The sequence below is a fragment of the Microchirus variegatus genome (genome assembly GCF_963457635.1).
Source record: "Microchirus variegatus genome assembly, chromosome: 6".
NCBI classification, from domain to species: domain Eukaryota; kingdom Metazoa; phylum Chordata; class Actinopteri; order Pleuronectiformes; family Soleidae; genus Microchirus; species Microchirus variegatus.
Genome location: NC_139807.1, coordinates 30,304,457 through 30,325,585, shown reverse-complemented (window position 1 = coordinate 30,325,585; position 21,129 = coordinate 30,304,457). Strand labels below are relative to the sequence as shown.

Below are 21,129 nucleotides of genomic sequence, written 5' to 3'. Positions count from 1 at the left end.
ACTGCCAGGAGTGTTTGATTTGACAGGCAGTGGATAAAACTCGCTGTGCGAAAGGAAAGCTAAAGAACTTAAGTTGACACCAGCAGGAAACCAAAATAACAGCAATAATCACACTGAGCTATCGGCTCAGAGAGTGGGAGGTAGACACAGTATTAAAATTATCAAATAGAAATGTGCAAAGTGATTCTTGCATGAGATACAAAAACAGATGCACAGTGCTTTGGAGCAAACAAAATCATAATTTTCTTTCAGAGCATGTTCATTTTTTTTAAGTTTTTTTATGAGTATTTATATAAGATCAGGATGACTTTTGTTCCCACTGATGTTATCATTGTTCTTTTATTGACCTTTTGGAGTGTAACTTCTGAGTGTAACTCCATTTTTTTAGTTGCAGCCCTAATTGTTTTAGCTGATTTATTGGCTTCAAAAGGACATTTTACAACCTATCCACAATGGGCAGACCGTGACTCTGACGGTGCCCAGTGGTGTGATGTGAAGAAACAGAGCACAGCTCGAGATGGAAGCTCCACAGACATGACAGCATACAACAGACTCTGAATTGTGTTTCTACATCAGGGATAGTTTTGTTGGTCTCTCCACAGAGAGCACGGAGTGCCAGTAGCAGATGCACTACTGGTAGTCATGATGTCATTTGAAAAGTATGGAAATACATTCATGTTTTTTAAAACTGTTACTATTGTATTCATTTCTGATTAATGCTTAATGATAATCATGATGTTTACTGATTTCTTTGGGAATGTGTGTAGGGGGATTTATTTGGGGATCTGATTGATTGGCTATAAAACTATTGTTATACGAACAACCTTTAAAAATCCATTATATGTCAGAATCTATAGCTTTATAATGTGTTTTAATGTTTTATCTCTTGGCTGCTGTTTACCATTGGGGTTTAATGAATACAGCAAAACCACTCAAGTGGCCATGAATATGTATATGATAATGTAGTTACCTCTGCTGGCTCGGTCCACATGTTCAAGGTCGTCAACAAACTTGATCACATCTGGAAACTCCACCTCACACACTTGTGCCAGGAAGTGTAGCAAAGTGGTCTTTTGGTCTGCTGACTTTGTGTCCTTTAGCTGTTGGAAAACACAAATACAACAAGATGATAAGATTGATCCTGATCAGGTTAACAGACTTGTGTTTCAGGCAAATAATATCAGAAATGATGTTGGGTCAATTGTCTTGACCATTGTCACATTATAACATTATAACATTCTGGTAAAAAAAATCTGTTGGAGCGTCCTCCTGTTGTCAGTGAGTGTTTATTCCATCCTGCTCTACTAAGCATCGTATATGTTACGAACACTTTAATCCGAGCTGCACCGCTAATAAGGTAACAATTATAGATGGGAATCTTCCAGAATGTCACGATTCCGTTCCAAGAGTTAGTTAGAGTTAGTTTAAGGCAGCAGGTCTTTAGAAGAAACCTTAAAAAGGGGGAAAAAAGAAAAAAACATTTTTGGCAAGTTTTGAATTGTAATTTTTTACATTAATCTATTTTTTGACAGCTCTAGTAAAAATGATTGAACTTGTAAATAAAGTCATGGAAACTGAAGCAATGTGGTGTGACGGCAGCTCGGGAGGAGGGAGTGTTTGGATTTATTCAAATTAATTAAGGGTGATTATAAATTCGAACTTGATTTTGGGGCAAAAAGTGACAGCCCTCGCTTGTGCAAAACCCAGTCGCTGAATAAACATTCTACTGTGAGTGTTGACGTGGCTTAAAAGGATTTCATATATTACAGCAGAAGCATATTCACAATGCGAACAACCTTTTGTGCACTTGTTCTCCCGACATGAGACTTTTTTTTTTTTCTTTTCAATTTCTCTGATGAATTTCCATCATCGCTCTTTTACAGTCTAATTCCAGCATTCCCGTCAAATATCCCTCCTGTGGAGAGCATTGCTGTTTATCGCTCTAGGTGATCTATTGGTAGACAGCAGTGTACTCAGCCCCGCTGGGTCTAATCATGTTTGTATTATCTCCTCTAATCAAACATTCTCATCTCTTATTTCAATTCTGTTTCCTCATATTTTTCTTCTTCGTTTTTTTTCAAAAGCCTAAAGTGTTTCCTCACAAAAGGTTCCTCTCGCTGACTTTCGATGGACAGTAATCATAGTTGACAATGTAAACATTTTGCCGTTTCCAATTGGGTTGGGTGCAATTTCCTTGTGCTGTGGAGTGTGCCATGGAATTAAGCTGTCAAACTCTGCGGAAGACATGATGGCTGATGTCTTCCTCTATATATCCTGCCTCGACGTCGAGTCACACTTTGGTCTCGTAATATGCAAGAACAAGAAAAATAAATAAAGAATAATAAAAGAAAAAAATACAGCAAAAGTACAAACATGCTGAAAAGAAAAGTTATTCCTTCGTGGACTTTTACTAACGATTATACTATTGCAATTTTAATGCAGCTAATCCATCATATATATGTATGTATGAGGCCAGTGTTTGCGTTCGCACGTACACCGGTGATCATATGAACATAAGCACCCAAGTCTAACAGGGCAGAGGGTTGGCAGTGATGAATGGCTACTGCTGTCGTTACTGTGGAAACTGCAATGAGTGTGCCACCAGCTGTAATGTAACCACTGGAGGAGTCTCCTACACACACTCTGCTCTCTGTCACCACCACTATATCATACAGGGGGGGAAAAAAAATAATGTTCTGTCAAAATGCCATATAAAATCCACAGGTATAAGCATTCGCTATGTCTGTGCCCAGCAAAGCTTGGCAAGTCCTGCAGAGTGAGTGAACTTTCAAAGGGATGTTGTGGCCACAGCCTCAGTTATCTTTTCTGAGCAGGAGAATGGGAATATAGTATTCCTTGAGTTTGGCTGTGTTGATAGATGCCAGGAGATATAATGGAAGGGGGGGGGGGGGGGGGTCCAGCCTTATGGGGCTGATGGAGTTCAATCAAATAGTTTTCAACACAAAGTCTCATCAGAGCAGCCACTTCAGATGAGTTCACTGATAGGCCCCAACTCAGACACCCTAAAGACACTCACTCAAGAGAGGCTGCTACTACTTTTAAAGAAATGCAGCCACAAAGATGTAGATATTCATACAAGTTTTCCTGAAAATTAAATCTGACAAGAGAATATGATATTACTAAGGCAGCAATGATTGATTAATTGTCAACTATATTGATCATCGATTAGTCTTTTTATATATATTTATAATTAAAACAAGCTTCCTGAGTTTCTCTACTCCATATATCAAAGAAATCATTAAAACTGAATAGTTTTGATTTACAGAAAAAAACAAGATATTGGGAACATTGCAATATCGAGGCATGTTTGATAGATTTATTATGAAAGGAATTGTTATTTGCAGCACGAGGTAATACAATTAAAATAAATTAAATGTTATTAAATTATTAGGTTTTAGAAGATATAATCTGTGAATTCAAAAGAATATGGTGGTATGAAAGCAAGTTATAAACTAAAAAGTCATATGTATTTTTATTTAAGTATTATAAGAGGTTTGAATTGAAAGTCCACTTAAAATGAGATGTCTCTTGTTCACGCAGTCTTTTCCAACAGGAAATGTATGTTTGTAAAAACTCTCGCTCTCCTGTACCAATGTCCATAAAGAAAACCTCAGGTTTTTGCTTTTGGGGATACTGGACCTGCTGATCTACTGCTGCTGCTGCAGCATTTGGTAACTTTGTGCACCTTATGTAAATCCAAAATAGAAAATTTAATCACAAGATAATATTTGGATTCACTGATGAAGGTAGCAATAGATTAACTCAAGTTAGCAGGTTACAAACTTCAGTTTCCACATACTGAATATGTGCAGTTGATGATACAGTCAGCATGTTAACCCTCACCTTGCAAAGGGAGCTCAGGTCAAACCCAAAAGACTGGGCATTTCGAGAGCCTGCATTCATGTAATTCCCCAGCAGCAGCACCAGCTCCAACAAGCGGCCAAAAGAGCGGCTTTTCTTGACCTCATCACAGGCGGCGTTTACAGCCAAGATATCCGGACGCATGTTGTTCACCTGCTCCTCAAACTGCAGTCGGAACAGGATGTGGCTGAGGCGTGGACGTAGCCGCTTCATACTGCTCATCTGCAATAGGACAGAAGAAAGGAGCGGGGATAATATGAAAAGTGGAACAACTAAAAAGTACGACCAAACAATGGGAAACAAGTCAAGCAACATTGTCAAACTTAAAGTGAATGCAATCACACTTTTTCACAAACTCACATTAAGCCAATCTAATTTGAAAGGGTATTTATGCAACCGACGTGCTGGAAAGTGTTGCTAGGCAGTAGTAATAGATGCTGGCAGTGATTTGATTTGGGACCCAGGTCTGGTAAGTTAATTGTAGAGTTCGCGTCCATATAGGGCAGGCGGCGGTGGGGGTGGAATATACAATAGGCTGCCTTGGATTACCACTCTCACACAATTAGAGAAAATTGGAAAATATTGCATTGGGCCCAGGGCCTGGCCACAACACTGACTGTGTACGTGTGTGTGGGGTGGAGTTAGGGGGAGGGTGTGGGTTCGAATAGTCTGTTTCACACAACAGCTGGCCGTGTGCTTTGATGTCCTCCATCAAGGGTTTAATTATAGCTACTGTAATGTTATCAAATAACTATTTCAGTGAGTGAGTGAGTGAGTGAGTTTGTATGAGAGTAAAAGCTGAGAGAGGAAACGGGGTGAGAGAGGAATATGATAGATATGAATAAGAAAAAAAATAGAGTAAACTAAAAGAACATTGGGGGTACCAGAGGGTGCCAAAAGTACATTTTTGCATCTGTTGATTACAAAAATACACTATAAAGAACAAGCTAGATTTCTCTGCTTTCCTGTGTCCATCAATCCATCTTCTACCACTTTATCCTCCACATGAGGGTTGCAGGGGGGTGCTGTGCCAATTAGTCTTTGAATTTTGGTAATAAAAAGTATGCACGCCGAATCGTGTCACAGACGACAGGATGGTAACAGAAGGGTTAATGTACCTTTGGCACCCTGTAGATATATCCTCTTTTCACTAAGAGTGTGAACAGTCAATTCAGGGTTTAAGCACCACATAGACTAAAACAACTTAATGAGAGTAAATATTTTTGCCCTCTCATAGAAAATGTCTCCACGGAGTGTCAACAAACATTTAAAACCAAGATGAAAGACTAAAATTCAAAGAAATGCCAGTCATAGAGATGCTGAATACAGCTGAGACCAGAGGATCCACACGCTGGTAAACAAAATCTGATTCCTCAGATTCCAGACCAATCAAGTACAACTGATGTGCAGCAATAAAAACAACTACATGGTATCACATTGAGTAGTTTTAAACCAGAATATGCTTTATTCTTGTATTAAGTTGTAAAAATATGAACACTCTGCTGAGTTTTGTATTTTAGCCTTTTTGGTTGCAGTTGGAGCTGCATAATCATTGGGTCTAAAGCTCAGCAAGGTCTATGTAACTAGGTGTATGATTTTTATTCCAAAACTAGCAGGTGCCAGGTGTTCAATATGTTTTTACATGAATGAACATGTAAAAAAAATCATCACAACTTCAAGAAAAGTATAATCTCCCCATGCATGATTTTTTTCAAATGTTCAAATGCAGATTCGGGACTTCATAAACAGGGGACCCACTCTCAATATTGATGCCACTACATCTGCAGTAGAACATTTACTCCTCCTTGGCCCAGCTAAGAAATCCATTACTTGCTTTTACAATGTCTTAAGTCAGACTGATGTGATAAATATACAGGACGTTATGCAGACGTGTCAAGGTGAACTTGGTATACTGTAGATATTGATGGGGATAAATGAACAAAGATATGGTCTCAAACAAAGAAAAAATATCAGTGTGACCGTGCCAGATTGCTGCTATTTAAGATTATGCACCGTTTACAAATCTCTCCCAACAGAAGACATTCAATGAACTCTCAACTCTCACATACATGTTTAAAATGTTAAATCTCAGTGTGTTCGTATACTCGTTGTATCTGGTCTTGTCCTAAAATTCAAGCATGCTGGGTGGATGTTTTGCAAGATCTGGAAAATATATTTGGTGTTGTGTTCTTCAATCTTGGGTTACCCCAGTCAAAATATTATTGTGGAGGCTAACTCTTCCAGACTGTATAATATCCTCACATATGTAGCCAGGAAAAACATATTTCAGTCTTGGATAAGCGACAAACCCCGCATTAAATCAAACTGTAATAAGATAAGCATGGAATGTTTTCCCCTTGAGCACCTGACCTGTCTGCATCACTCTTCACAGGGACAGTTTATGAACATTTGGACGCCATATCTCCACCTATTTTACGATGGCTTCAGTGCTTTCAAGTGTTGTCCTTGGCTAGCATTTGGCTCTTTCCCTGTGCCTTGCTCAAAACACTGTACTTACAACCTGGTCATCTGAAACTAAAATATTTTTTGATTTTTGATTTTTTCCTATTCATTGTACTGGTCAAGGGTGCATATGAGATGTAAATGTGTATAGACTGTCTAGACCAATGTTGTACTGAGCGTCGTTGTTTTATCATTGTGTTGTTAACATGCAAATGTATATATGTAAAAAAAAAAAAAAAAAAAACCTCAATAACATATTTGAGAGAAAAATAAAGAAATTATGACTCGTCCATCGTCTGTAGTTTCCACCACCTTTATCTCTCTCCCTTCGTTCCTCTTTTCTCACTCACACACTTTTTCTAAAAGGGCCTCCACAGCTTTTGTTTAGATACACCACTGGTCTCTCATCCCCATGGTGACCAGAGTGGTGTTGTGTCATCTAACAACCAGTGTGTGAAAAGAGCAATATCAGCAGCAAGGACAACACTCAGTCAGAGGCGATTCTAGAGTCTGTAGGGGCCCTAGGCAAAAATTCCCGGGGCCCTTCCAACCACTGTTTTTTTTTCTCAAAATGAATGCATTACACTGTAAAGAACCCACATTATAAAACAATATAAATATATAGAACAATAAAATACTGCAAATAACTGAAAAAAAACATATATAAACTGAGTAAAAAAGATATGCATTACACTGCAAATAATCCTCTTCATTTTCCAACTTGCAGAACAATAACTTCACACAGGTTAAAGTGAGGTGGGGCCCCTTTAGGGAGGTTTCCTACTGAGATGTCATTGCAAATCGCCCATTGTTTTTTAAGGGGGACAGGGAGGTGGCTGGTCACTGCACATTTCAGTAAAAACAGCCCTCAGGCTCCGAGTGTCGGGGGCCCCCTATCAGCTCGGGGCCTCAAGCAGTTGCCTGCCTTGACTGTTCACAAGCTGCGCCTCTGCACTCAGTTAAACACAGAGTAAGAATTCCTGATAATTGTAGTTCCATAATAAGATAAATGAAGGACTGCTAGATTTGTGGGTCATCGATCAGGTTAAGGTCCTCATTAACATGCACATTTTGCAGAGTATCTTCAGCTCTCCTTGAAAGTAACCAGGATGCACAGGAAAGAGATAGAAATGAGAATATTTGAGGGAAATATCAGCTTGAACGGTTTGGAGATAAAGGAAGAGAGTCAAGGTTTGGTGAGATGGTTTGGTCCTGTGCAGAGGAGAGAAAGTGATTATAGTGGACAAAGGATGTTGAAGATGGAGCTGCTGGCTCGTAGGAAAAAAGGACGACTACAGAGAAGGTTCACAGATGTGGAGGAGGACATGAGGACAGTTGGTGTAATGGGGTAGGACAAGTTGGAGGCTGATGAGGCCCAGGGAGAAGTGGAAATGTAAGAACAAGAAGAAGTTCTACTTTCAAAACTGGTTGCGCGGATGTGGGTTACAAATATACCCAACCCACTTAATTGCTTATTTTACAGTTCGTGTAAGTGTTCATGTTGCCACTGCTGATCAGAGAAAAACTAGCATATATTTCAGTCATTTGATGCAAAAGACATATGTTAACATGTTTTTTGACCACTAGAAAAAGGATGTGGCAGCTACATACAAGGTACAATTTAACTCCTGTGTGAGTGCAGTAATATTGAAAAAGATAAAAAAATGCATGTGTTTGAACAATAGCACATTAAGAATTCCCTTTGAACCTGTGCTTTTTCAATAGGTTAAGGGATCTGCTCAGGCTCACACAGGCACAGCACTGAGGGAAGCGATATTATAGACTGTAAGTACGCTCTTCTTTGTTTTATGTCTCCCTGATGAGCTATAGACAACAGCTGAGCACGCTGTATCCCCCGATTCAACCACTCAGTCACTTCATTTTCATTCAGTTATAAGACTCTCTTCCGTGAGTGATTACAAACCGTAATATCGTGTTTGTCAGTAACCAGGTTGCTGGGCAGATATACAGCATACACGTGCAGTGCTACGCCTTTTATGCAAAATTCTGAATAAACATCCTTTAAAAGGCTTTGAGAGAAAGATGTGGACGTAATTCGACAGCAGTGCTGCTCTATAATGTGCATAAATGAACACATTAGTTCACAGGTGTCCTGTCTTTCCTGTTACAGTGCAGGAAAGAGAGAATGTTGAAAAGCTATGGATTACAATAAGAGTCAAAAAGAGAGGCATTTAAAGAAAAGTATGATGCAAATAAGGGAATCTTTATTTCCCCTAACACAGCACAAGCATGTGTGTGTGTGCTCTACGCTGGCTGGCCAATCACAACACACTCTGTCTTCTGGGTGTGAGAGTTCAGTCTGAAATATCGCGGCTGAGGACGTTTACTACTTAACTAGGAGGTTTTTGACCATAAAAACAAGTTTATGTATGGAAGTAGACCTCCATTACTAACATATATGTGCAACAGGACCACTCTATGTGAGCTTTAACATGTTGTGAATATCACAGTGCACATTTAAATTAAACCATGTTCTCATTACAACCCCATGTAGCATATGTGTACAAGGGTGGGCTGAAAAGTTCATAATGCTGACCATAATGCAATGGTCAAATATGAACAATATGTGGTGTATTTTTCAATATAGTTTCTCATGTGTCTTCCATTGGAATTGCAGCGCATAGATGGTAGCCACGTTAGAGAATCTTTCAAGACCTTTTGGTTTCTGGCATCAAACCCCTCACCATCCATCAAATCACACCCATCCTACAGCAGCTCCACTGGCTCCCCATCACACAACGCATCAGTTACAAAATACAGCTCCTCACTTCATCCACAACGTTGCACCTACATTCCTCATACCAGATCTCTTCCACATTTCAAGTTCAAGTCCGCACCCTCAGATCCACCTCCATCCATCCACCTCACTGTCCCTCCTGTCCGTCTTGTCACCACACTCTAGAGTTCCCTCCCTCCTGACCTCCGCCACACTGACTCCCTCCCACACTACAAACTCACCAGTCTTTTGTTATTATATTTTTCTTCTTCTGCAACATGACCAGCCTGATGTGGCACCAGCAGAAAGCAGACACCTTCAGAATGTTCTCTACTCCTTCACAGTTTCAATGTTTACAGCATTGTCTATCTGATTAACAGTCAAATGTGTTACATCCATCACAATGTGGTGAACATGATGAGTGATTTCTTGGGTGGTGGCTGTGGCAGGACATCTGGACCTTGGGTCATCTTCAAGACTAACCCTGTTGAGTTCACCCACCCACTATTACACAGTTTAAAAGGCTGGAGCATCATCCCCTAATGTAGCAACCATGTGCAGATGTTTGGTACAGCCGCTGTGCCAAATTTTGACATGACCTTGGCTCGATTGTAATCACAAAACTGAACTTTCTCCTTCTTAATCAGCCTATGAACTTTTAAGCCCCACACTTGTATACAGGGTTGAGTGGTTTTGACAGGTCCTCAAACACAACAGTCAGACCACCTACCAAAACAGAGGCTTGATAACAGCACACGGAGAAGAACAGCGACATCACATCAGTACTAAAGTATTTACATCTGCGATATTTGTTTCCCCGACATCTTGTGAGTCTGTCTGTTGCATAAAAATAACATCCAACATAAATACCACAGCATAAAGAATTTGTGTTTTGTGTGTGTGGGTTTATATACTCACCACAATTCCAAACTGCTCGGGCTCTGACAGATTTGCATACTCGTTTTTATACTTGGCCAAGGCATTCAGCTGCTCCTGCTCAGGCAGATGCTTTACAAGGTTCTACAGAGAAAAGAGAGAGAGGGAGGAAGACGGAGAGAATGAGAAGTAACATAGAAGAGAGCCGAGTCGAATAGGAACCGCTGTGCACTCATTCAAAAAAATACCCTTACAGTGATTATGTCGTGATGCTTATTTGCACTTGGTAATATATTTTATCTTTCTCATTTACATTAAGTCGTTATGCAGATGCAAAGCAACTTCCAGTTTCCTTGCCTTGTAAAATTTGACAGTTTAAAGTATGCAAAATGTCATGCGTGGGTTTCAGCAGCACTGAGCTTAACCACAGTGCTTTTCCTGAGGAGAAGTGGATGAAGAATTACCCCTTGGACTTACTTTTCTTTGGTCTGTGCTTGTAAAGACATCTAAACAACTGCTGTTCTGTTTGTGTCCTGGTAAACATCTGCAACTGCAAATGTAATAACAAACACAGAACCATATCCTCAAGGCTATGCATATGTCTGCATATAGACAATTTAAAGTCAACTCTGATTGTTTTTTTGTTTGTTTGTTTTTTAAAAGTCAGCCAAAAGGAATAAATGGTAAATGGTTTAAGGCAGACTGATTACATTCTTATTTGAGCTATATATTTAACAAATACATCAATCTTACTCTTTAAAATTGGGTTGAAAATCTGTTCTTGATGCCTGGAGTCAGGGCATACATCGGCACTTCCACTACTTGTTTTTATTGATGCACTTTAATGGAATTTGCCTTGATGACTACGTTTGCGTGAAGTAATTAACAATTATTGATCAAATTAATTCCTTGAAACGTACATCTGAAGCTCATTTGTTTCACTTCAGCTTGCTAACAACCACACAGGTTATCAATCTAAAGCCCTGAAATGCACGTCATCAACGTCTGATGTACAAAATTGTTTATGTATATATTATATACATTTTTTGGGAATGTCTGTATGTAGTCCAATTAGACTTAAGATTTTACAATGTATGACAATAGTATATTTATTAATGCCTTTGATTATAGCCATTTAAAAGTGAAACCCTAATTTAACAAAAAAGGTGTGCTGTCGACTTCCCTGTCCTTATCCTCTTACTGGTAGCCAATGGTTTACTGAACATTTGGATGACACTGGGCCAAAATGGAAGTTATGTTTCTATTAAAATGTAAATGCAAATATGAACATAATTTTCAAGCACTCTACTCTTTAGCAAATATTGGTTTGTTCACCAAGATAAGCAGCACATGGCACAACAGTGGAGGTCACCACTGAAAGATAAGAATGTTAAGTAAATAAAGAGTGCTTGTGGCTGTTATAGTGATGGGAATTTCTACCATGGTCAATCTCCTCACTTCTGTTGGATCAACAGTGTGTTCAGCTGAGAGCAGCGGTTTCAAGATGCATTCAAGAAATCTCTTAAATGTCATTACTTCTGCAAACACACATGAAGTCCGCTAACTCAATACTTGCTGCTACTGCCACCTTCTGGTAAAAGTTGAACCACAAAATACAGTAATCGTTGGAGTAGAAAGATTTGTTTTTATCATTTTAATATATTAAAAATAGTCAAGGTAACTGACTGACTTTTTGAAATCGAGCGAATGATCATGTCCATACCTATAATACAAGGTGTTATGTTGCTGCCTCCATGTATTATTGTAGTAATATATTGTTGCTTCCTTTCTCTAAACTGAGAAATGTTGAGCGTTCCTTACGAGTGCACACATTCACATTCCTCTCGCCCATCATTTCTGCAGATTTTTCCGCAGATATTCCAACCAGTTTCAGTCACACGATTTCTAAATGTCATCCTTTAATCACTGAATCTATTTCTGTTGCATTTGCCTTTTTTTCGATAGCATGAGAAATCTTATGCATAGGACTTTTCGTTTTCTGTCGTTTGTCTTTTCATCCAGGATTTTTTTGATGTGCAAATGGGAAATGTGCATAAAAATAAGCTGATGGAAATCCCCCTAAAGACAGCTTCAGAACATCTCTGCAGGACTCGATCAGGTCTTCATGTCGGGGTGGCTCAACAGAAGTCACTCTGAGTGAAAGGCAAATGAAAGCCCACTTAGCAATATCCATTTGAAAAGGTTATGATGACACGTTTAAGATTCTCCGGTTGGATCAAGACGAAAAAAAAAAAGTTTGGTTCAAGAAACACCAGATGTGTGTAACTTTGCAACATGACTGCAGTTAAAAATTACTATTACATTACTATTCGTATGACTGATTTACTGTATATAAAAAAACATTAAAAAAGAAGAAGTGCTATTAACAGTAAACGTAGCAGTGTTTGTGTCCCGGCAGCCATCTTGGAATCAATGAATCAAAGAAATTCGAGTTCAGGGGGCGTTCCTTATGACCTCAGATATCCCGAGTACAAATGGAACACAGCATTAAATGGAGGGACAAATCCAGAAAAGTCCTTTAAAAAACAAGAGTATAGAGAGTATGCATGTGCCCTGGGGCTGGCTGTCAGCATGACACTGAGCTGAAACATAATGCTGGAGTGACTGTGGGACACATTTCTGACAATCCTTAAGAGGCCCAACAAAAGAGCAGACTTAAAACCCCATGCAAAATCTTTTGAGAGACCTGGAGATGGCAGTTCACAGACACTTACCATCCAATCTGACAGAGCTAGAGAGGAACTGTCAGGAATAATGGTATAAAACTGTCCACATCCAGGTCTACAAAGCTTGCGGAGGCTAACTCGAGAAGATTCAAAGCTATAATTGCTCCCGATGGGGATTCTACCAAGTATCAAATTAAGGATGTGTATCCTTTTGTAAATAAGACTTCACAAGTTTTGACTTTTTAATAAATTAGTTAAGTTTCTTGAAGTGTCTCCACTGAAGTTTTCATCCGAGTGTAGACAAAAATGGCAACTTCATCCTCCATCGTCATCAAAGGTCTTGATAAAGCCAGCACAGACACTGTTAATGTTAGACGTGGTGATCCATGTAACCCTTGATCGCTTACTGGAGCTGAAAACATGCTCACATACCTGGATCATAGATTCAGTGAGCTGCTCCTCATCCATCTCCAAAACCATGCGACGGATTTCCTGATAGGGCATACGGAAGGAACCCAGGAAGATAGCTGCACAAACACAAAGAAAACAAAACAACAAAACACAGTAAAAACACTGTTTACAAAGTGGGAGCCATATAAACAAACATATGTATTAATATATACATTACAAATATATGCAATTAGGACAACTGGCTTATTCTAATAATAATAATAATAATAGTAATAATTACCATAATAACAATAATAATAATAACTGTATATTAAATGTTTAATTTTCCACTAGTTGTGAATGCATGAAACCTTCAAGCACGTAATAACCACCAGGGACTGAAAGGCAAATGCCTTGTTGGTTCGATTAGATTAAAGTGGACCAGTCAGGAAAAATCCTGACATTTAAAGGATGGTTGGTGCAGAGTTTGTTGCTGCAGACATTGTTGGTAAGAGTTAAGATTTAAGGTAATAAACTATGGTTGTTTAAGGGTCATTTAATGTCCTTGAGTTCTGAGTGTGTCCAAAACTAATCAGCTCTGCGGTATGATTTGCTTTGTCCCTGCACTGCTGCGAGTGGATTTTTACTCGCACAATTCATTATACTGAATATATTTGCCCTGAATCAGACCCGATTAAGCAACAAAAGTAAAAAGCTGCACATTCATTCTCAATCAAAGCTGAGGCTCTTTACCTCTTATGGTGGAATACAAACTGCCGACTCTCTATGTTGCCTGCACTATAATTTCCGCTGCGTGATTTATCACTGTTGCTGGGCTGATTAGTCTCATTTGCTTTTAATACACGAAACAAAGGTCACGGCTCTTTGTAATAGAAGCCAATGAGGTTCTAAGATCTGGGAGGTTTTTTTAAGTGATCAGCTGGCTGCCCATTAAAATGGTTCCCTTTAAAATAGTCACTTAAAGACTGAGCATGTGTCAAACAAGCGTTTGAGAACTTAAAACAGACAGCTTTATGTAATCATACTTAGAAGCCGTTCTCCTTCTATTTCCTCCTTAATGGATGCCTAAAGTTTTTAATTAGTTCAGTGTGTGTGTGTGTCTGTGTGTAGACATGAGTCACAGGTAGCTGTCCACAGTAACCGTTGTATTGCTAAAATTGCTATGGCAACAAGGAGAGGTGTAACTCGCTGTATGCCAAACTCTTTCAGGTCACTTAATAACATGCAAAAAGCAAATAATAAGGGAGATTTGCGGTGACTTAAGTGAGATAAAGGGCGAAATTATGGGTAGAACTAGCAGGCCCAACACGGTCTTCTCTCTAATGCTCGAGAAGAGGAGCGGAGTGAGGAAAAAGGAAATACTTACACAAATTCTGTGCAATCTTGGAATCAAGCACTTTGAGCTCTTTAATTCTCTTCTTTATGCACTTCTTATCCTCCGGATCCTCCTCTTGCTTTTTGGCTGATGAAGACAGAAACACTGATTTTATTATCAACGACTTACACAAATGTGTGCATCTATAGTGTATTGTTGACACATGTATGATAATAATATTCAGATACAGATAGATGATGAGATGTTTCAGTGGAAGATTAAATTAGATTAAATTAAAAGCAGCGTAGATATTGTCTGGTTGAATCCTATACATTTATTTACACCTGTTTTACTGTATTTTAAAGATGCAATCATGTTAAGGATTTACAACAAATGGTTGAAAGATTGCCATGCTGTTAGAAAAACACGGGGTGGGAGGGTAAGCAAATGTGACAATAACAAGTCAGCGCTGGGCCTTGGACTTGAATATAAGGATATAATATGATAAATACACTGAAACAGCCTTTAAAACAAGGAAATCATCACAATGTGAAAATGTCTTAAACCACGGGATTGTAGGGAAGCAATGCAGCCAGTCACATTTACTCCAACTCAATTATAACCGCACCCAATATCGTAGTGTCATTCAACATCCCTTCCTTATTCGGCTCTCTCGTGTTGATGTGGCTTTACACAGTGGAGTAAATGGGAAACTCCATCAGTAACTTGCAATAATTTGACCTATCTGAGCCGTCAGAGAGGGAGGAATCCTCCTGCCTTTATAACACAGCTTTAGGTAAAGTTTGATGTAAAAGTATTACAACAATACATTATATTAGAACTGCAACTAACTAACAATGAATTTGTTTGCTTTTTATTTTCCCAATAAATCGATTAGTTGTTGGTCTGTGTTTCCCAAAACTCAGATGTTCACAATCGTCTTGTTTTGTTTACAAAACCAAAATTATTTAGGTTTATATTCTTTCAATACCTTTCAATACCTGAACATATGTAATATGCAATATTCGAAGAAGCTGAACAGCTATCAAAATATCAAAATAGTTGCTTATCTATTAATTGATAAGTTGTTGCAGCCCTTAATTATATCTTAGTGCATATATGCTTGTATTTTAATTACAGTTGTTATGTTATTATTTAATTGTATTTGTTGTATTTATAGAATAATTCTATTGTAAATATTCAAATGCACGCTTTGAAAAAGTATCGGTACATCACTGTGATGGTACATCATGCGATTTACAGCAAAACAAGAATCACACATTCATACGCAGCGTTCTTGAGCCGAGCTCACAGACAATAAGGAGCTCATGGTTGGTTTTAATTATTTAAAACACCAGATTAAGAGAACAAAATGTGCATCCCAGGAGTATGCTGGGTAATTGTCTGGTGCTGTAATTATGTGAGAGGAAGAGGAGAGTGAGGGTTAATCCAACGGAAAGGTATTTCACATGTCCACATGAGGTTGGTATTAATTTCAGGGGATCCTGACTCTAGTTGTGAAGAATTTTACTGGGAGCTTCCACAGAAAAGAACATGTACATCTATGATACAACCCACCACGTAGCAGAATAAACACACATGGCAACACTGATGATTTCCATGCACTTACGTGGCTCCACTGCTGGTACAGTGTCCTCACAGTCTTTTAGTTTATGAGAGAGGTGCATTTTTTGCAAAAGACAAAAAAGACAATTGAAAATGCATAACATTGAAAAGGGAAGAGAGAGAGAGGGGGAAAAAACAAGGAAAAAATAAATTTTCCTGAGATGAAATCCTGTCCACTGCTGCATGAAATGTGAAAGAAATTCAAGACAGGTAACCACACATACACACACACACAATGAAATTTACAGTAAAATGGCTGATTAAACAGAGAAGATAAAAAAAAGATAAGTGAGTGCTCCACTGGGTTAGTGAGAAAAACTACTGGACACGAGGCAACGGGAAAAAAGACAAGTACGACAACATCAAGATTATACCGTACATATGATACTGTCACAGGCAATTAAGAATTAAAGATATACATATATTTTTCCCCGTTTTGTGCTTGTAAAGAGAAAAAAGTGTTTATATAATATTTATCCATGTAATGTTTTATCTATCCATCTAATAGATAAATTATAGATAGCTACAAATGTAAATATACAACCAATCAAAGGGAACCTACAGTCACTGCAGCACCTGACAGTACAATGTAGGTGTATTTTCTACCACCTTCTGTGTGGTATTATAATAATATAATAAGAATATGTTGAAAAATTAATGATGCAAAGTCCCTCTCAGTCTTTTATTAAAAAGACCTAAAAAGAAATAAAGTAAAACAAAAAAGGAATAAAAAATGTCCAGTTATTAGGCAGAAATTAAATCAATAAAAATGTAAAGCCATCAATATTTACCTTTAAAACCAGCATGGATATTTATTTGTATAGGTATTTCAATTTTGAATGTGATGTTATTGGACATTTGAATGCAATATAAGGAGTCGGCGCTCAAAAGCCTCCAGCTTACTGCATTAAGATGTTATATAGATCTACATATCATAACTTATAGCCTCATACACACATAAACAAACACAGAGAAAGGACCAGAGTATTACCAACTTGTTTCACTGCATATAAATATACATGGCTGGAGTATATGTATCCCCACATAATATTAAAATGGGAATTGTATTGCGCGCACACACACACAGAGTTTTACACTGGTATTCTTCTTGGAGAATTGCATTAACTTCCATTCACTTGAACAGTCTAAACAAATTGTTGTTCCTTAACCATAACTAGTTAATGTCTAACCCTAACCTTAACCTAACCACCATGCAAATATTAGCCCTAACCATAACCTACTCCTACTCAGAAATGTGGTTCTGCCTCATTAAGGACCGGCTTTTGGCCTCCATAAGGACTACTGGTCCTGACAAGGTCAGTGTTTATGCCAGAAAAGGTCCTAAAAAGGTAACAAATACAAGAACACACACACATAAAGACACACACATTAAGCTGCCTTAGGTGTTATCACTTAAATCAGCTAATTAGATAGCCCCCTGAGAGCATCATCTCCCCGTTCCAGCCTTTCTGGACTTAAAACATCTCCTCTTTGGGGTAAGCTTGCTCATTATACATCAGCCAATTAAAATGTCCCGCAGGGTGTTAAAGGTCACTGGTTAATCAATCACATGGCGCGGCGACCGTTGTAGTTATCAGATCGCGCTATCACCCAGGAAGTGGGCATGATAAGGATACACTGGTGAGTGCAGAGCCGCAGGGAGTCTGCTTCACATCACACATCAAGCAAAAAGGAAGGCGGAAGCAAAGGGACACTGCAGCTTAGTTACTGTAACTGCAACTACTGCTGCCGTCTGATGAGCTCCTGTTTACAGAGTTCATGAGAAGTCTATTTGAACTCCCTCCCATTGAAGTGGACATTCTGTAAAAGCTCAGAGTTGACATGTTATAATATATTTGATAATATACTTGCCCAGAATGAGGCTACAGCCAACAACTATTTTGATAGTTATTAAATTGAAAGTACAAGCAAGACTGTGAACCGAGTATGTGCGTGGTCTCCTCCTGGTTTTCAATAAGCCAGCCCAACTATTTCCGGTAAACTGCCACAACAGCAGAAGTGTTTAGTGATAAATTATAGAATTTAATTGAGTTTATGCTCAGAGTTATGCTCACACTTTTGTCCCCTCATGACACTTAAATTCAAATTGAATCCCTCAGGCCTAACTAAGTAAAACAACTATTTGAAGGCAATATAAACATTATGAATCTATTTCAAACATTTAAATTTCTACCGTCCCATTATCGTCAACTGAGCAGAAGTAACAGAGCTGGCTTATATTTTAGGCTAAATAAATAAATAATAAGGCTAAATAAATAAATAATAAGGCTAAATAAGGGTTCCAAATGTGTTCTTCTACAAGGGCTGAGGTTCTTCCTGGAACCTTTGTTTTTAAAGGGTTCTTGTTGACACTGATGTATCCAGTAAGAATCATTTTGATCCAGAGAACCCTTTAAAACCCCTTTCCTGAATAAAGGGTTTTAAAAGAGTTCTTAGTAACACTAAGGGAACCTTTATAAAAGGTTGTACCTGAAACCAAAAATGGTTCTCCTATGAGGACAAGCTGAAGAACCGTATATGGTTCTACTTTCAATTATGTTGTGACTCGATTTAGTTACCAGTTATTAGATTTAGCTTGAGGTTGCCTCAGGCATGTGTTAACTTACTAACAAATCGAGTTCAAAATATCCATTAGTTTATTAGTTTGACAAACTTATTTGCTGCTAATGTACAATGGAATTGCGTAAACCAACCATCAGCTGAGGGAAATGCACAACATTTTTACTTATGAATCTGAAAAAAAAGTTCTTATTCCCATCTGTCATTATGCTGTTGCTTTTCCTGTATTTCATTCTCTGCTCACCAGCTTGCTAAATTGTTTTTTCAAGAAGAATGGCGAGAGAATCAAGCATAGAAGTGAGCGTCCAGAAGTAAAAAATCCCTTTCATTTTCATTTGCATTTTGATTATCAGCCATAATAGTATGGCTGTTAATCAAAATAAAACCTGCAAAACTATTCTATGTGCTTCTATAGAAGTCAGAACTGTGTTCTAAGAATAAAATGTTTTATTATACAATGTTAGGAAGAAATACTGAAAGAGTATGTACTCAAGTGTAATATAGCCGTCTTGACTGATGGAGCTCACTCTTACACTACCCTTTGGGGTAATTCGGGGTCACTTAGAAATGTTGTTATTTTTAAGACAAGATCTTTTTTTACAATGAATATAACAATAAATTAATCAGAAATACACTCTATACATTGTTAATGTGGTAAACGTCTATTCTAGCTGCAAACTGGTTTTTTATGGAAGATGTACATACAGTAGGTGTATAGAGGCCCATTTCCAGCAAGCATCTCTACAGTGTTCTAATGGTACATTGTGCTAAGGCTATTGGATGATTGGAAAACCCTTGTGCAATTACTGTATGTTAGCACAGCTAAAAACAGTTTTGCTGGTTCTTTGACGAAAGCAGCGTTTAAAGGGCAAAATTATTATTTTGAATAAAAATCATTATTTCTAATCTTGTCAATGTCTTCACTATATACTATATATATATTTATTTTGCAACACTTTTGATGAATAAACGTGAGTTTTAATGGAAAACACAAAACAATTGCATAGGTGAGCCCAAGCTTTGGAACGGTAGTGTATGTTTAGCACAATCATACAAAATGTTGTTGGACAGACCAACCATTATTTCAATTTCTAACATGCTGAAAACACTATTTACCACATATACAAGACATACAAAACAATACACTGCAACAAATCTTAAAACAAGGCTGAAATCAAAAAGGGGCTCTGTGCAGCAAGGTGTCACATGCAATCTCATGAAATGAATTGACTAATTGATTATTGATTGATTACCAAATTAAGTGTAATTTTATACTTGATTTGTCGGTTTAAATGGGACATTTCCATAATTGAAAACAAGTTTTCAGATTTTTCAGCTTCTTAAATGTGAATATTTTCTGGTTTATTTGCCTCATATAACAAATAAATCATTAAAACTGAATCATTTTGTGGACAAAACAAAATGTTTCACATATTATTTCTAGGTTTGACAACCACTGGTCAACATTTTTCCACATTTTCTCTCACCTAACGATTACTCAATTAATCTAGAAAATAATCAACAGATGAATCCACCAATCCATCAATCCAAGATGATAAAGGGCTAAAGACAGATTTGCAGCCCAAATGGTCACCACTATGTTATATAAGGTTGCAAATTTCCAGGAATTTTCAAAACTGTTCAAAATGTGGAGTTAACAGTTATTATGGAAATAAACTGGGAATATTTAAAATTGAAGGTTAGGAACTTAAATGTAATTGGTAAATAATATATTGCAGCATGATCTTTGGCTAAAACAATCAGATTTGATGCAAATGTGTTGGAAAATTAATGCTATTCCTCAATCACAAGCACATAGCACACTACTTCATGCAGGGCTATTGAGGTCACAGCCCCAACATGCAACATTTTCCAGCTAATTCTCATTTAATTTGTGTACCAGCAAGAGTTCTCATGACTTAGTTATGAGCTCACGAGTTTCAATTTAAGGCAGAATTTGGAACTAGCTTTATTTTGTCGCTTAAATGACACATTGGTCCAAAAAATAATTGGACCTCTTTAGAGACAGAGTGGGAGAAAAGAAAAAAAGCAAAGTTTCATTTGGAGCCACTGAATGAAACCAGTTAACATCAGAAGTTGAGATCAGACGATGCAGAGAGGTAAATTAAGAACTCCATCACAAGACAGGAAACAGCAGTGAATTAGAGACAGACAGTAACAGTGGGGGAACAGCATGAGTTGAAAGGCTCCGCTCTGCCCCTGACAGACTATGTGACCACTTTCAAGTAAAGGTCTCTTAATGGAGGCCTGTAAGAAATGTCAACCTGATGGCGAGACAGTGGAAGAAGGTAGGAGGAGAGGTGAATGTGGAAAAATTGAGGGGGAAAAATGGCTGTCACTCGGCTGTCACACTTCACCCATGGTGTGGTATAATTTGGAGGAAAATGCATTTTTAATTATTATTATTATTTGAATTATCATATTGATGATGTGTTTGGTTAACAAGAAAAGAAAAGTTTGCTACTTTCATGTTTAAGCATTGCTATGTATTTCCAACACGTGCGTGTGTGTGTGTGTGTGTGTGTGACATG

The 21,129-nt window shown here is 38.0% G+C and overlaps 1 protein-coding gene across 1 annotated transcript in view; it reads right to left on the bottom strand.

The window, feature by feature from the left end:
* The window catches only part of LOC310928564 (protein diaphanous homolog 3-like), a gene marked incomplete at both ends in the record, with an annotated part of 191,494 nt that overhangs the window by 106,627 nt on the left and 63,738 nt on the right, over window positions 1-21,129 (bottom strand). Inside the window, 6 exons of the mRNA XM_083891154.1 lie at window positions 971-1,100; window positions 3,865-4,104; window positions 10,001-10,102; window positions 13,078-13,172; window positions 14,423-14,518; window positions 16,002-16,043. Of these exons, the coding sequence (XP_083747280.1) occupies window positions 971-1,100; window positions 3,865-4,104; window positions 10,001-10,102; window positions 13,078-13,172; window positions 14,423-14,518; window positions 16,002-16,043 (705 nt within the window). The remainder of the gene's footprint in view (window positions 1-970; window positions 1,101-3,864; window positions 4,105-10,000; window positions 10,103-13,077; window positions 13,173-14,422; window positions 14,519-16,001; window positions 16,044-21,129) is intronic.